The 16,215-nt window shown below is 44.7% G+C and overlaps 1 protein-coding gene across 1 annotated transcript in view; it reads right to left on the bottom strand.

Annotated features, from left to right (window-relative positions):
- Positions 1 to 2,520: 2,520 nt before the first annotated feature.
- Positions 2,521 to 16,215, bottom strand: part of LOC137419639 (uncharacterized) — a 175,416-nt gene continuing 161,721 nt past the window's right edge. The window contains exon 11 of the mRNA XM_078785297.1: positions 2,521 to 2,948. Within this exon, the coding sequence (XP_078641423.1) occupies positions 2,521 to 2,948 (428 nt within the window). The remainder of the gene's footprint in view (positions 2,949 to 16,215) is intronic.

Genomic DNA, 16,215 nt, shown 5'->3' with positions numbered 1-16,215 from the left:
GAGCAGTAGACATGATGGGGAGAGAGGGGGAAGGACACAAACACAACATTTGAGAGCAGGGACCGAGAGACATGGAGACATCGAGAGAACTGTGGTGAGGGAGAGGGCTTTGGGGGGGAGGCATGGGAAGGGGGGGGGGGGTGGGAGAGGTATAAAACATATGGACAATGCCAGGACTTCCAGGAAAGAAGTTGGAATTTCAAACAAGGTGGATCTGGGGTGAATTAGTGGGGCTAGAAAAGATCAAGGTTTTGGATGGGGGAAGATAGGAGATGGTGGTGAACAGCTGTTTTAAAGACCTGGAGGGAGGAGTGTGATTGAATTGAGTGTGCGAGTTTGTTCCAGAGGTGGGAGAGATCATTGATGAAGACCTGGATCATTGATGATCTTCTACTCTGGACATGCTGCATCTGCTTTCTCAACAATGGATGGAGGTCCTCAAAGCCAAACAGGAAATTAGAGCTGTCTCCCTTGACATTTCACGTGCCTTCGATACGGTCTGGCACCCTGCTCTGCTCACCAAACTCTCCTCCTTTGGTATCCATGGAAATCTCCATGCATGGCTGGCTGACTTCCTCTCTAGTCGTAGTCAATGTGTGGCCCTGAATGGGTTTCTCTCATCTCCTCTTCCTGTTCAGGCTGGAGTTCCCCAAGGCAGTGTTCTGGGCCCTGTGCTTTTTCTGGTCTTCATCAATGATCTCTCTGACTCTCTTGAAAATCCTCTCTATCTCTTTGCTGATGACTCTACTCTCTGCCGCTCCATTCCTAATCCCTCAGATCAGCAGTCTGCAGCCTCCTCACTCTCAGCAGACCTGGACAAAATCACAGACTGGGCAAACAAGTGGCACATGTCTTTCAATCCTGACAAATCTCACACTCTTACGATGTCTCTCTGAAAAGACCGACTGGACAACCCTCCCATCCACTTTCTGAATAATTCTCTCCAAGAAGTTCTGTCACTCAAGCTTTTGGGTCTCACTATCTGCCATGATCTTTCCTGGGAAAACCACATTTCAAATCTGGCCTCCAAAGCCAGTCGCCGACTGGGCATCCTCCGTCGTGCAAAGTCCTTCCTTGGTGCACCTGAGCTCCTAACCACTTACAAGGCTTTCAACCACAACTCTATGGAATACTGCTCTCCCCTCTGGTCTGGTGCTCCTGCCTCACACCTAGCTCGTCTTCACGCTGTTGAAACCAAAGCGTTCAGAATCATTGGAATCTCCTGCGATGAAACTAACTCCAAGGGCCTTTCACTCACTCACCGCAGGCAGGTTGGTGGTCTTTCCCTCTTCTATGGACTCCTCTCTGGCCTTGCCCCCCCCGGCTCTCTCTGGGCTCTGTCCCCCAAATATTCCTTTAGGTCACACAAGATCTGCCTGCAACCCTCTTATGGTTAAACTGCCAAAATCAAGACTTTCTGCTCACCTTCCCTCCTTCATTCCTCTTTTCTCCCGCCTCTGGAACAAACTCCCTCACTCTCTTCAATCCCACTCCACCCTCCAGGTCTTTAAAACAGCTGTTCACCACCATCTCTTATCTTCCTCCATCCAAAACCTTGATCTTTTCTACCACCGCTAATTTCACCCAAAATCCTACACTTTTTTTTGAAATACCAACTTCTGTCCTGGACGTCCTTGGTCTCCTTGGGTTTTATAGCTCTCCCCCCCTCCCCCCCCCCTTCCCACGCCTCCTCCCCCCAAGCCCTCTCCCTCCCACACTTCTCCCTGCTCTCAAATGTTGTGTTTGTGTGCTTCCCCTTCTCTCCCCATCTTGTCTTCCGCTCCCTCTTTTTATATATTTTGTTTGTCTGGTTGATTTGTTTGTGAAATAAATGTTAGCTCTTTCACGAGCCTCGATTCAGTATACAAAAAAAAGAAAAAAAGAAAAAAAAAAGACTGAAATGACAAAACTAGGTAGATGAGTTGTTAAGATCAAAAGAGCAAGCAAATTGATTTTGGTTCAGGTCTGGATACAGATCCGTTCTCTCAATGAGATACAAAACAAACTGTTCAGACTGGCGGACGTATGTGCTCTACCAAATACCATTGTAGTTTTTGTTATGAGACTGGGATATTGACGTTTTTGCAGATATGCCAGTGCATGCATTGTTGTGTCTTCATGTGCACAGGTGTTCTGAGAGGAGTGTTTCACATCCCGATAGAAGGTGGCTCATACTTTGTTTCTTCCTTGCAGAATCTACATCTGTCCGATGGACTCAGTCCCACCACCTTCTTAAAGCCATCGGTATCGTGTTCATGGTAATGGACGTTCATTTTGACTCATTCTCCATCACAGTTAAGCTGACCTCTTAGCCAATCCAATGAGCCTCCTTTGTGTATCTCTAATCTGTCCATGTCTTTTCCATCTTCCTGCTATTTTCTCGTTCTCCCATTTGTCTGTGTGAATTTGTTCATATTTATTTTTGTTTGTTTGGAATCTTGAGGGCTGTATTCACTGATGTTTCCATAACATGAGGAGCATCTTCTATTCGCACATGTTGTTGGAAATATTTTTACAAGTTCAGTTATGTATTCTTTGATGTCGATGTAAATGTGACAAACGACTAAACACCTTGCTGCACACAGAACACTTGTAGGGTTTCTCTCCCGTGTGTATCATTTGATGTTGAGACAAAGTTGATGAACGATTAAACACCTTATTACACACGAAGCAATTGTAGGGTTTCTCTCCCGTGTGCATTCTTTGATGTTCATGTAAATGTGATGCCTGCTTGAACATCTTTTGACACACAGAACACTTGAAGCGTTTCTCCCCAGTGTGTATTCTTTTATGTCGAAGGAAACCTGATGAATGAGAAAAGGCCTTGGTGCATTGTGAACACTTGTATGGCTTCTCTCCGGTGTGTATAATTTGATGTCGAGATAAATATGAAGAGTAAATAAATCCTTTATGACACACAGTGCACCTGTGTGGCTTCTCACCTGTGTGTATTTGTACACATTCTTTCAAACATGATGAAGAGGTGAAGTCTTTGTTGGAAAGAGAAAACCTGCGTGGCTTCTCACTTCTTTGGGTCTCATGTTGCAGGATCGTTATACACCCGTCACCATTGTTGTTGTTGTTGTTGTTGTTGTTGTTGTTGTTGTTGTTGTTGTTGTTGCTGCTGCTGTTTTTAGACTCGCCTTTAATTTTATCAAAATCCTGCCATGATGTCATGTGATGACTGAAAGAATCTTCTGTGTCGACCAACGGGGGGAACTTTCCCAATTGTTTATCTGGAAAAACAATTCACCAACAGTGTCAATAATTTACTTTTGCAATGAAACAGAAACATAAGAAACGAGTTCAAAAACATGATGTGTGTATGTGTGTGTGTGTGTGTGTGTGTGTGTGTGTGTGTGTGTGTGTGTGTGTGTGTGTGTGTGTGTGTGTCTGTGTGTGTGTGTGTGTGTAATATGTTTAGCATGTGTCATGTATAATATGTGTGGATATAATATACAGCACAAGTCGAGCAATATTCAAAGCACATCACTCCCATGCCAAATAAATAAATAACATATTCTGCAGCGTGCGACATTGCGCGGGAGGGAGCAGTTTACATTAATTGATTAATTGCGTCATTAAAATAAATAAATAATAATCGTAAAATTAATAATTTCTTAATCAACTAGCTAATAGCACACCTAAACCACCACTGTTTTATCTGAAACTGTAAACATTTTGAAAAGTAAGAAATTGAAAAGTTTAGCAATTAATTTATCGATTAATTGATGAATCAATACATCAAAAATACCCTTTGCAGCCAAATTACTTATTCACTGTCGTGTCCAAAAATAAGCTTCTTCGCTCAAAATGCACCTGAGATAGAAATTAATGAGAACTAAATACATCATCAACATCATCATCATCATCATCATCATAATCATCATAATCATCATAATCATAATCATCATTTTAGGGCCGTTTCCATGCTTTCATGTGTTATCCGTGATTCACATAATGGCTGCTTTCCAGTCGGCACTATTCATTGCTAAATCATACATCAATTAAAACATCGATAACCATTAATTAATCAATCAATTAATTGACATTTCGTCAAATAATATTGACAGGCTCAATTTTTTCCTTTGTGATCTTCTCGTAAAGTTTGACGAAGATAGCTGAAAGCGTTCACGAGTTGTCACATTCACAGACAAATAAACAAACAAACATGCATACATACACACATACAAACATACATACATACAGTGCATTCAGAAAGTATTCAGAACCCTTCACTTTTTTCACATTTTGGTATGTTGCAGCCTTGTGATGAAATCGTTTAAATTCATTTTTTCCCTCATCAATCTACACTCAATGCCCCATCATGACAAAGAGAAAACAGGATTTTAGAAAGTTTGGCAAATTTATGAAAAAGAAAAAAACTGAAATATCACATTGACATAAGTATTCAGACCCTCAACTCAGTACTTCGTTGAAGCACATTTGGCAGCGATTACAACCTCGAGTCTTCTTGGGTATGACGCGACAAGCTTTGCACACCTGGATTTGGGGATTTTCTGCCATTCTTCTCTTCAGATCCTCTCACGCTCTGTCAGGTTGGATGGGGACCGTTGGTGGACAGCCATTTTCAGGTCTCTCCACAGATCGTCGATTGGGTTCAATTCTGGCTGAGCCACTCTAGGAACTTCACAGAGTTGTCCCTAAGACACTCCTGCGTTGTCTTGGCTTTGTGCTTTGGGTCATTGTCCTGTGGGAAGGTGAACCTTCGGCCCAGTCTGAGGTCCTGAGCGCTCTGTTTCAGGTTTTCATTGAGGATATCTCTGTACTTTGCTCCGTTCATTGTTCCCTCAACCCTGACGAGTCCCCCAGTCCCTGCTGCTAAAAAAGCACCCCCACAGCATGATGCTGCCACCACAATACTTCATCGTTGGGATGGTGTTGGGCAGGTGATGAGCGGTGCCTGGTTTCCTCCAGACATGACACTAAGAATTGAGGCCAAACAGTTCAATATTGGTTTCATCAGACCAAAGAATCTTGTTTCTCACAGTCTGAGAGTCCTTTAGGTTCTTTTTTGCAAACTCCAAGCAGGCTTTCATATGTCTTTCACTGAGGAGAGGCTTCCGTCTGGCCACTCTGCCATAAAGCCCAGATCGGTGGAGTGTTGCAGTGATGGTTGTCCTTCTGAAAGTTTCTCCACACAGGATCTCTGGAGCTCAGTCAGTGTGAGCATCGGGTTTTTGGTCACCTCTCTTGCCAAGGCCCTTCTCCCCCGATTTATCAGTTTGGCCGGGGCGGCCAGCTCTGGGAAGAGTTCTGGTTGTTCCAAAAATTCTTCCATTTAAGAATTATGGAGGCCACTGTGCTCGTGGGAACCTTAAATGCAGCAGAATCTTTTATGTTGGCTTCCCCAGATCTGCGCCTCGACACAATCCTGTCTCTGAGCTCTGCAGGCAGTTCCTTCGACCTCATGGCTTGGTTTTTGCTGTGATATGCATTGTCAGCTGTGAGACCTTATATAGACAGGTAAGTGCCTTTACAAATCATGTCCAATCAATTGAATTTACGACAGGTGGACTCCAATCAAGGTGTAGAAACATCTCAAAGATGATCAAGAGAAATGGGAGGCACCTGAGCTAAATTTCAAGTGTCATAGCAAAGGATCTGAAAACTTATGTCAATGTGATAATTCAGTTTTTTCTTTTTAATAAACTTGCAAAACTTTCTAAAATCCTGTTTTCTCTTTGTCATTATGGTATTCAATGTAGATTGATGAGGGAAAAAATGAATTTGAACGATTTCAGCATAAGGCTGCAACATAACAAAATGTGAAAAAGGGAAGGGGTCTGAATACTTTCTGAATGCACTGTACATACTGTTACGGATTTATGTGAATTATTATTCAGGTCATTGCTTATTAATGTTTATTCGATTAAAGGTTGTTGTGATTAAAGGGTCAGGAGCCCTTCTGGGGAAAAGGAGACCGGAAAAGGAAGAAGAAAAGACACGAGGTCCGGGAGAAGCGGCGATCTTCTTCCTCTTCCTCGCCGAGCTCCGACGCGAGCGGTATCGATATTGAGCAGCATGGGGGACACTGCGTTTGAAACCCCGTTTGGCGAAAGGAGTTACCTGCGCGGGGTAATTACCCATTTACACGTCAAGTCGCCATGGGTTCGTGCACGGAACCAAGCGTCCGGCACAGTTCGCCTCACCGTCTACAAGGATGCGTACGGGTCGCACCTTGGGCGTCGCGTGCATTGCAAGCCGCACTTGGTTTTGCCCCGTTGCTTGGCAAGGAGGTGTGCACTGCAGCAGCTGTCCCCGGTACGCGACGTGCACGTTGGGAGCACGTCCACCCGGGGTTCGTTCAACCGCCCGTGTGCGGAGAAGCCGACCTTCACCTAGGTCTGGAGGGGCCCATAGACATTGTGAGGGACAGTGACCCAAGGGGTCGTGAGTGTGGAACGGGGGGGGACACATATGTAAGATGGCCATCTTAGTAATATTGATTGTTGATTGTTGATGGTTGTTGATTGCTCGGGGAATATATTATTGATTATTCCGGATCCTTGGTGTGGGGTTTCTTATTGACCGGAATTCATATTGATTGCGTTACGAAAGCGTACAAACTATATATCTTTCTGGCGGGGTCCTCCCACGGTCCGGGGGTCACCCAGACCAGGTAGTTACCGGGAGGACCACGTAACAATACATACATACATACATACATACATACTGTCGTTTTCCCGGGTGTGAATACCCCTGGGAACAAATTAGCCGATCAAGCTTTGCACTCCGCTTTACACTCCGAGGCATTCATTCAACAATAGCAGACCTTCTTTATACATGCGAGGAGTGGTGGAGTGACGAGGCTGACCTGCACGGCGTACACGGCATGGGTGGTTTTCCGAATCCCTGACAGATAAATGGGACAGGGCGAGGAATTAAAATGCAACAATAATGGTTTAATAAAAATAAATGCAGGACAATGAAAAGTTAACACTAAATTCCTAAATTGAGTGACCCTCCATATGGACTCGTATACAACACAAGGGGATGATAAAATAATGAAAGTAACAAAATGTCGTGAGGTGAATTTGCCTGATACTTAGCTCTGGCCTCGACGAGCAGTTTGGTGGGATCGGTCGCTGAGAGGACCGCGCTTTGAAGTGCTCAACCAATGGCGCCTGTCAATCACGTGAGCACAGAGCCATGCGGCTTGCAGCCAAACGTCTCAGCGCTCAATTCCGGGCCAGCCAGAACAACTCGGTCCCCAGCTCCTCCAAAGAGCACAAAGTCGCACAGCCTCCCCTCCTTCAATGCGGCAAAGGCTCCCCAAAGCTTCGAAAGGTTCTCCTCACAGAGGAGCACACGAGCCAAGTGCAGCCGAGAGTCAGCACGAGGGAGCGAGTGCACAAACTGCCACCGTCAGTATCGAATATCCAGTGCAAGAGGATATGCACAAACGCGCAAGAGCCAAAATGTCCACGTCTGTTCGCCACCAAAGCCCGACCCAAGAGGGTAACTGTGACTGCACGGCACCAATGGCCCAACGCAAGAGCCTGTAAGCTGTGTCTGCTCCTAATGACTGTTCCCACGCAAGAGGACAAAATGTCGGGTCTCCAGTATTTTGTTCTCAAGGCTCTGACGTCATCCATCCGACAATGTCCTTGCGTGCTCCTGTCAGCAAGTCCCATCTCATCGCTCAACAATACCGGACCAATCACTGCTCTTCCGGGCGTGGCCTCATGGGCCTGCCTTTGTGATGTGGCGGCTGATGGTATCATTGGTGATACTCAATGTCCTGTTTCTTGCGTCTTTTATTTCGTGTTTACTTTTGGTGTGGAGTGCATGGCGGGTGTGGTGTGTGTCATAAGGAACAAGGGAAAAAGTACAAAGGCAATTTACAGACAGGGGATGCACCATCAATCCCTAACTAATTAACAGAATCCCACTCCGAGTCATGGGGACAAAGATACACTCTTACACGACATCCGGTCAAAACAGATCCCTGCTTTTGATACATGGGGGTTCTTCTTCTTCACAACAGTCAGAGCACACCACCTATCCAATTATACCTGGCCAAAAGTGTTGCAATGCCTACCCACCACAAATGTAACAATACGTACATACCAACAAACGAGACAGACCAACATGATTAATTGACAAATATAGTCAAATAACATTGATAGCCTCATTTTTTACGGTGTAGCCCATTGGGCGAAGCCGTCGAGAACAGTGTTTGTCCGTCCGTATGTATGTATGTTTTGTCATGTGGCTGCTCACAGTTTACACCGAGAGAGTCACGGAAGGCCAAATGTAAGATTTTACTCCAAAGGTGATGCCCAAATGCGTATTTTATATAAGCGGGGAAAGAAAGGGGCAGAGGAAGCTGAAGCTTACCTGTTGCGATTGCCGGCAGTCCCAGAGCCTGCAAAGAAATACCTCACACGAAAACGGATTTTAAATGTACAAAAAGAAACAGATTTATTAAAACGGAATGCCAGGACAAAGCAAAACGTCACAGTAAAATTAAATTCCTAACAGGGACGTCCCCCACACCAGACTTAAAAACACAGACGAAGGGAAAGGTAAACTGGATAAAATAATAGTATGGTTATTTCATGCACTTACCTCTGATCGTGTCATGGGGTCTTGTCAGGAATCGTCAAGGCCCCGCATGCGCAGTCTGGACCCGGTGGTGTACTTGGCGGGAAGAAGCCCACAGTCTGCTTGCTCGTGCGCTGCCAGGCCTCACCGGGCATCTCGCTCACCCCGGCCTCGCCACGTTGTAGCGCTCGTCCATGCGTCATCTCTGCCTGTCAACTGCAGCTCTCAATGCCCTGACGCCAGATGAACAGGAGAATGGTGTGACGATGCCGGCACACAACCGCTTTTGCTGGTAAAGCTGCCTGTGACGAGTGTGATGGGGAAGGCAGACAAAAAGGATCCAAAGAGAGAGGGAGAACAAAATGCCGGCCAGAGTTATTTTATCATCGGGTCGTGACGTCATCGGCCCTCTCCACCAATGCCCAGAGGTCACCACAACCTTGTCCAACTCTCCACCTGTCAGTGCGCAGTCTGCCTCTGAAATCATCAGTGGTCCTTGCCCATCGGCGATCTGCTTCCTCCTCGGCCTTCCCTCCACCAATCAGCAGGTAGCTTCTTGCTCCGCCCTGGCCAATCACGGCTCTTTGGGGCATCTTCGGCCTGCCTGTCTTCCATTGTGATGCAGCTGATGCGTCCAAATGGCCATGCTCAGAACTGGCTTCCGGTTGGGTTTATTATTTTGGATGGTTTAATATATGGGCATTTTCTGCACTCGTGTCTGTTGCGGTGCCATAAGGGACAAAGGAATAAATCACACAGGGTAAGACATACAAGGGATAATTTATACTTATGCCCCTGGCGAGTTAACATGCCCCCCCCCCCCCCCCATTTTGTAATAATAATACTAACTAGCCGAAACCCGTGGAACATCCACGGAAGGGAGGATGTGGTGTATGGATAGAGTGTACCATTATGGATGGCATAGGGGATTTGCTTGTCCGAGTAAGAGTTAGGAAGAAAGATGAGAATGAAGAGTGCGTATATGAACAACGATCGCCGACACCGGCACAAATGCATGCTCTGGATTGTCCACTCAGTGGACGGCTTGCTTTCGCCTTCGCCTGTCCAATCAGCGGACGGCTTGCTTCGCCTTCGCCCAGCAGACGCCAATACGATGGCGTCGTAAGATGGCGTTGTATCGGCAGTTAATCAGATGCTTTTGGGCCCCAACGTCAGCTAATTCAGATTTTTCGAGTATGTCTGTACGTGATTAACAAAGAGCGCAGTTCGTAGATCGTAAATCCATTAGTGCCGTGGGCATCGGGTCACTGGGTGCGGTGTAAAAGGGATAACAAAGTCGAGTCCTTATGCTATTATTATATAGACTAGCCGAAAACCGTGGAACATCCACGGAAGGGAGGATGTGGTGTATGGATAGAGTGTACCATTGTGGATGGCATAGGGGATTTGCTTGTCCGAGTAAGAGTTAGGAAGAAAGATGAGAATGAAGAGTGCATATATGAACAACGTATTTATTGCAATCTACTTAAATGACAACGCTACGACATCGTGTACAACACCTTATCTACCTCGTGTGTCTCCGACACCGACACCGACATCGCTACAACAACTCGTATCTACCTCGTGTACAACACCAATCAGTACAACACTGATTTCTACCTTATCGTGAACAGGATAAAGCCTACTTTGATAATCATGAACGGTGGCAGATGCAGGAGTTGGTGAAACGAAAGAGGGGGGGGGGGGGGCTGATCATGACCTACCCGACGCCACATGGCCTATGCCATTTGTTGAGATCATGGCCACAACGGAAACACAACAACTGGATAGGTAGTGCCTAGGCCTACGCATACGTTTCGTCACTCGGCGAAGTACACTTTTTTAAAGCTTTCGCCTTCGCCCAGCAGACGCCAATATGATGGTGTCGTAAGATGGCGTCGTATCGGCCGATAATTGGATGCTTTTGGGTCCCAAAGTCGGCGAATTCAGATTTTTCGAGTATGGCTGTACATGATAAACAAAGAGCGCGGTTCGTAGATGGAAAATGCATTCGTGCCGTGGGCATCGGGTCACTGGGTGCGGCGTAAAAGGGATAACAAAGTCGTTATGTAGATATATATAGATATAGATATAGATTATTAATAAAGGCCTCAAGACCTATTCAACTTGAATTAAAAAACGCGACATTTCGGCTATTCAAGAACACATTTGTAACCTGTCAATCAAAAAGGAAAATGTTTTGTTGATCGTCTTCTCAACAAAACGTGTCGACAAAACCAAAGGAATATTCAGGATTTTCACAAAATCACAACTTGAAAGATACGCCAAAAACCTGAGGTGAATTGCGGTGATGCAGTCATCTTCTTCATCTGCGCCTCATTTCCTTCATGTGAAAATGAATCCATTTAAAATTCCATAGAACTCTGTCGTTTATGTATATTTTTATTTTATTACATTCATGTAGTTTCACATTCTTGACTTCGTGGAGCTTCAATCTTTTGTGGTTTAAAAAAATAAAATAAAGATGGATTCTTCTTCATCACATCGCATCGCATTCTCTTCCTGTGAAACTGTTTCATAGAACTGTGTCGTTTATGTATATATTTATTTTATTACATTCACGTAGTTTCACATTCTTGACTTCGTGGAGCTTCAATCTTTTGTGGTTCAAAAAAATAAAATAAAGATGGATTCTTCTTCATCGCATTGCATCACATTCTCTTCCTGTGAAACTGTTTCATAGAACTGTGTCGTTTATGTACATTTTAGCTGCGTCGCAGACGCTGCTCATAGAGTGCCCTCTGCTGTTGTTGTTGTTACCACTGCTTCTTCTTCTTCTTCTTCTTCTTGTTCTTGCAGAGAAGACAAAACCTCAAAGCTCCACCCATTCTGGGAACCATAGCTCCACCCATTTTGGGAGAGGCTTCATATAAACAAATATCCACCATTTTATTAACTCGCATAGCTTTGAGGCCTGTTTGGTAGGCCCGTGGTGTCTTCCTCTCTCACACAGTTTTCTTTCAAATCAAATTCGATATGTCATTTCATTTTTCACAGTCGCTAACATAGTTTTAGACTCGGTTGAAAAAAAACGGGAAGAAAATCCGATGAAAGTTGCCCTTTATAGAACGAAATGAATTCTCAAAGGCCTGTAACTTCAAGTCCATTGAGATTTTTTTTATTTTTTATCGCGGCATGCTCAGTCATACACCGCTCGAAATAAGAGACGGGAAAATGCCGAGATATATATATATTTTGTTTAAATCGTGGCATGCTCAGTCATACACCGCCCGAAATAACAGAAGGGAAAATGCCGAGATATATTAAAAATTCGTCCATTTGATGACAATCGTCACGATGAAATATTTAATTTATACGTCGTCACAATAATGTGGAGAGAGGAGCATTACTTCGTTCACGTGTCGCCACATACGGGAAATTGCCGAGATATATATTTTTTTTTACATCGCGGCATGGTCAGTCATACACCGCCTGAAATAACAGACGGGAAAATGCCGAGATATATTAAAAATTCGTCCATTTGATGACAATCGTCACGATGAAATATTTAATTTATACGTCGTCACAATAATGTGGAGAGAGGAGCATAGCTTCGTTCACGTGTCGCCACACACGGGAAATTGCCAAGATATATATTTTTTAAATCGCGGCATGGTCAGTCATACACCACCTGAAATAACAGATGGGAAAATGCCGAGATATATTAAAAATTCGTCGCCACACACGGGAAATTGCCGAGATATATTTTCACTTTGCACAAAAATAACATCAAGTAATCGAATCAATAGGAATGTCCTGTGCTTATAACATCGACGTTATAGGCACAGCTGCATCTAGGCATTGTGTAACATCGACGCGGCTTTTGTTTTAATTAAAACTTTTTGTACTTGTTGCACTTGTTATTTTATTACATTCACGTAGTTTCACATTCCTGACTTCGTGGAGCTTCAATCTTTTGTGGTTCAAAAAAATAAAATAAAGATGGATTCTTCTTCATCGCATTGCATTCTCTTCCTGTGAAACTGTTTCTCCATTTAACGTTTCCAAAATCAAAACTTCAAAAACTTCTTCACTTTGATTCGAATGACGATAAAGACGTTTCCTTATATATCCTAATTTAAAATGTTCAAGGGAATAAAAAGACGATTTGGTTCACACCACTCGACTGTCCAATCAGCGGACGGCTCGCATCGCCTTCGCCCAGCAGACGCCAACACGATGGTGTCGTAAGATGGCGTCGTATCGGCCGATAATCGGATGCTTTTGGGTCCCAAAGTCGGCGAATTCAGATTTTTCGAGTATGGCTGTACGTGATAAACAAAGAGCGCGGTTCGTAGATGGAAAATGCATTAGTGCCGTGGGCATGGGGTCACTGGGTGCGGCGTAAAAGGGATAACAAAGTCGAGTCCTAACAGTATTATTATATAGATTGGTTCACGAGTTATCAAGTGACCACTATATTCGTCATGGGTGTGTGTCTGTATGTCTGTCTGTCCGCAACATAACTACCCGATGATATCATCCGATCTTGATGATACTTGGGTGGGAGGTTGATATCATGATCTAGTTGTGTCCTGCCTCGAGTGGGCGTATTGCGCCCATTGTGGGCGGAGCCACACCCGAAAAGATGTCTTTTTAGGGGGGTATTCAAGTTCAAGCTACATCTTCTCCGAGGGGTTTGGTGAAATCTACCAGGGGTTTCGATATTTGGTTAGACCAATGTCATGTGTCTAGCCCCACGGAGCTCGATTTTTTCATTTTCGCCCCAAGGTCAAGGTCACAAGGTCACGAAATTTAGAAAAGTCGATTTTTGATGGTTTTATCACATTGTTCGCTTCCTGATAGAGGGAAATGTCGTACATGATCTTATATTATCACATACATCATGAAATGCAAGTTTTCCAACAAATTTCAGAATCTTCGACCTTTGAAGTTCACAAAGGTCAAAGTTTCAAAGTTGTCGGAATCTAACCGAATTTTCGGTATTGTGTAGCTAACTAACCTCATAAATGATTATACATTATTTTCTATCTCATTTCGAGGTCAGTGACCTTCGTTTTGACATTTCCGGGCCTGGCCTGTCCGGGCCTGTTTCGGTTGTAGTCCGTCCTTTGTCATTGAATACTGCTCGCTCGTGAACCATCGTCGCCTCCTGACTTGTATGGTAAATATAACCATAACACTTTAATCCCAATGTTGTGAATGGAAAGTTGATGGATTGAAGTGGTGTATGGTTCCTGATCAATGATGAGTGGTGTTCGGCACTAATATTAATAACCAACGAAGTTGGGAATTAGCCTCAGTTTTCATGGTAATATCATTTTCGAAATAATGATAACGTACGTTCATATTACAGTAAATTTAATCGTAACATAATCCCTTCGTCGTGACTGCAAACGTACTGGAAGTTAAAATATATCAGTTTTGTGTCCTTTACCTCATTACGTCAATGATGTCATTGCGACGGCTGAGTCCACCGACCAACATTTTAATTTACAATTAGACCCGCTCACTACGGGAGTGGCAGGAATGGCCATTCCTCTTTGGGGTACATAGATTATACAGTCAATCGATGGTCGGGTCTCAAGAACATTAGGTGTGTTCATTTACCAAGTTTCTTGTGGAGAGATCGCCAAGTGGTTTAAGCATTCGAGCAAGCACTCCATTAAAAACCGTTAAGGAACGGCTGGCTTGGCAAGCACTAGCTAGCTGCTTGGTAAATGAGCACACCTCCAACACTTGTGGGGTGCGCACATTACAGTAGATCTTCGCACAGTTCTGTAAGTAAAACTTACCTCACGGATGTAGAATCCTTTGGTTTGATGATATATGTCAATTAGTCATAACAAACAGAAAGAAAGAAAACAAACAAGTATACCGACATTCAAAATACACCGCCCCCATGTCAAATAAGAAAACAACAACATGTCCTTTAGCGCATGGCAAATGGAGACGGAATTTGGACGGAGCGGTGCACAATAATGGATGGATCAATTGTATAATTAAAATGAATAATGATAGAATATTTCATTTCTTCATCAATTGGCTATTATATATATACCGAAACTACCACTTTTTAATCCGAATCTGTAAACTTTTTCAAAATGAAGTAACTAAAACAAAAATTAAATAATTAAACGAAAAATTTATTAATTAATAAATCCAAAAGGCTTTTGTAGCCAAATCACTTGGTCATTATTGTTCACAAATATCAGATTCCAAGCAAAAAAGGTGCCTGAGATATTGTCAAGCTGAGAAAGAAAATAAAAAAGTCCTTAACAAATTGATAATAATTAAAGTGATTAAACAATGAATTGATTAATCAAAAAAATAGAAAACACCAGTTCCACCATAGCACTTGTTCACCAGTGTTCGCTGGAGCACCATTCACTGCACTGTTCACTTGTTCACAGGAGCATTGAGCTTCACCTCAGCCAGAAACCATGGATCGTGGACCAAAACGTCTCCCCATCCGCGCCGCACTCAACGGAGCCCTCCCCGGTGCTGGAGCATTCAGCTTCACCACAGCCAGAAACCATGGCTCGTGGACCAAACCGTCTTCCCAGCCGCGCCGCACCCAACGGAGCCCTCTCTGGAAATAGAGCATTCAGCTTCACTTCAGCCATAAACCACGGCTCATGGACCATGCCGTCTCCCCATCCGCGCCGCATCCAATGGTGCCCTCCCCGGAATTAGAGCATTCAGCTTCACCACAGCCAGAAACCACGGCTCATGGACCAAACCGTCTCCCCATCCGCGCCGCATCCAATGGAGCCCTCCCCGGTGCTGGAGCCTTCCGCTTCACCACAGCCAGAAACCACGGCTCATGGACCAAGCCGTCTCTCCATCCGCGCCACAACCAAAACAGAGCCCTCCCTGGAATTGGAGCAATCCGCTTCACCACAGCCAGAAACCACGGCTCATGGACCAAGCCGTCTCTTCATCCGCGCCACAACCAACAGAGCCCTCCCCAGAATTAGAGCATTCAGCTTCACCACAGCCAGAAACGATGGCTCATGGAACAAGCCATCTCCCCATCCATGCTGCACCCAATGGAGCCCTACACGCTTCACCATAGCCAGAAACCACGGCTCACGGACCAAGCCATCTCCCCATTCGTTCTGCACTTAATGAAGTCTACACCCACAAATCACCATGGACCAAGCACCACGCTGTCTCCTTATCAGTGCTGTGCCAGACCGCGTCCCATGTGCATATCGATTGGCTCAACTCCGGACGCCATGTGCGTAGCCCTTTGCCACATCAAAGCTGCCTCTCTCTCAAGCCTATCTCTAGCTCAACAGGCATAACTTTGCAAACGGGAGTTCCAAATCCTCGGGTCTTCTCTACTGGGAGCACGGGGACATATGTCCCACAAATTTGCAGGGCCAGGCCACGTCACAAATGCATGCCGAATGGCGTGATCGCGGCAGCCTTGTGCGCATCTTGTCCCATAGAAACTGCCGTTTTAGTTAGGTCTTCACTGCCTTCAAAAGTGATGAATTTGACTTGACACTGCTCTCAGTACTTTCCATCCCAGGCGAGATATCCCTCTCACCGCCATCTTGTGTGTGCATCGCCATTTTCTCAGATGGCTGAACGGATCTTCTACAAACTTCCAAAGGTTCATCAGTGAGTGCCAGGGAGTGTTTTAGGCAAAAA

The sequence above is a fragment of the Myxine glutinosa genome, chromosome 1 (genome assembly GCF_964187855.1).
Source record: "Myxine glutinosa chromosome 1, kmMyxGlut1.1, whole genome shotgun sequence".
Classification (NCBI taxonomy): domain Eukaryota; kingdom Metazoa; phylum Chordata; class Myxini; order Myxiniformes; family Myxinidae; genus Myxine; species Myxine glutinosa.
This window is presented reverse-complemented; position numbering and strand designations above follow the sequence as displayed.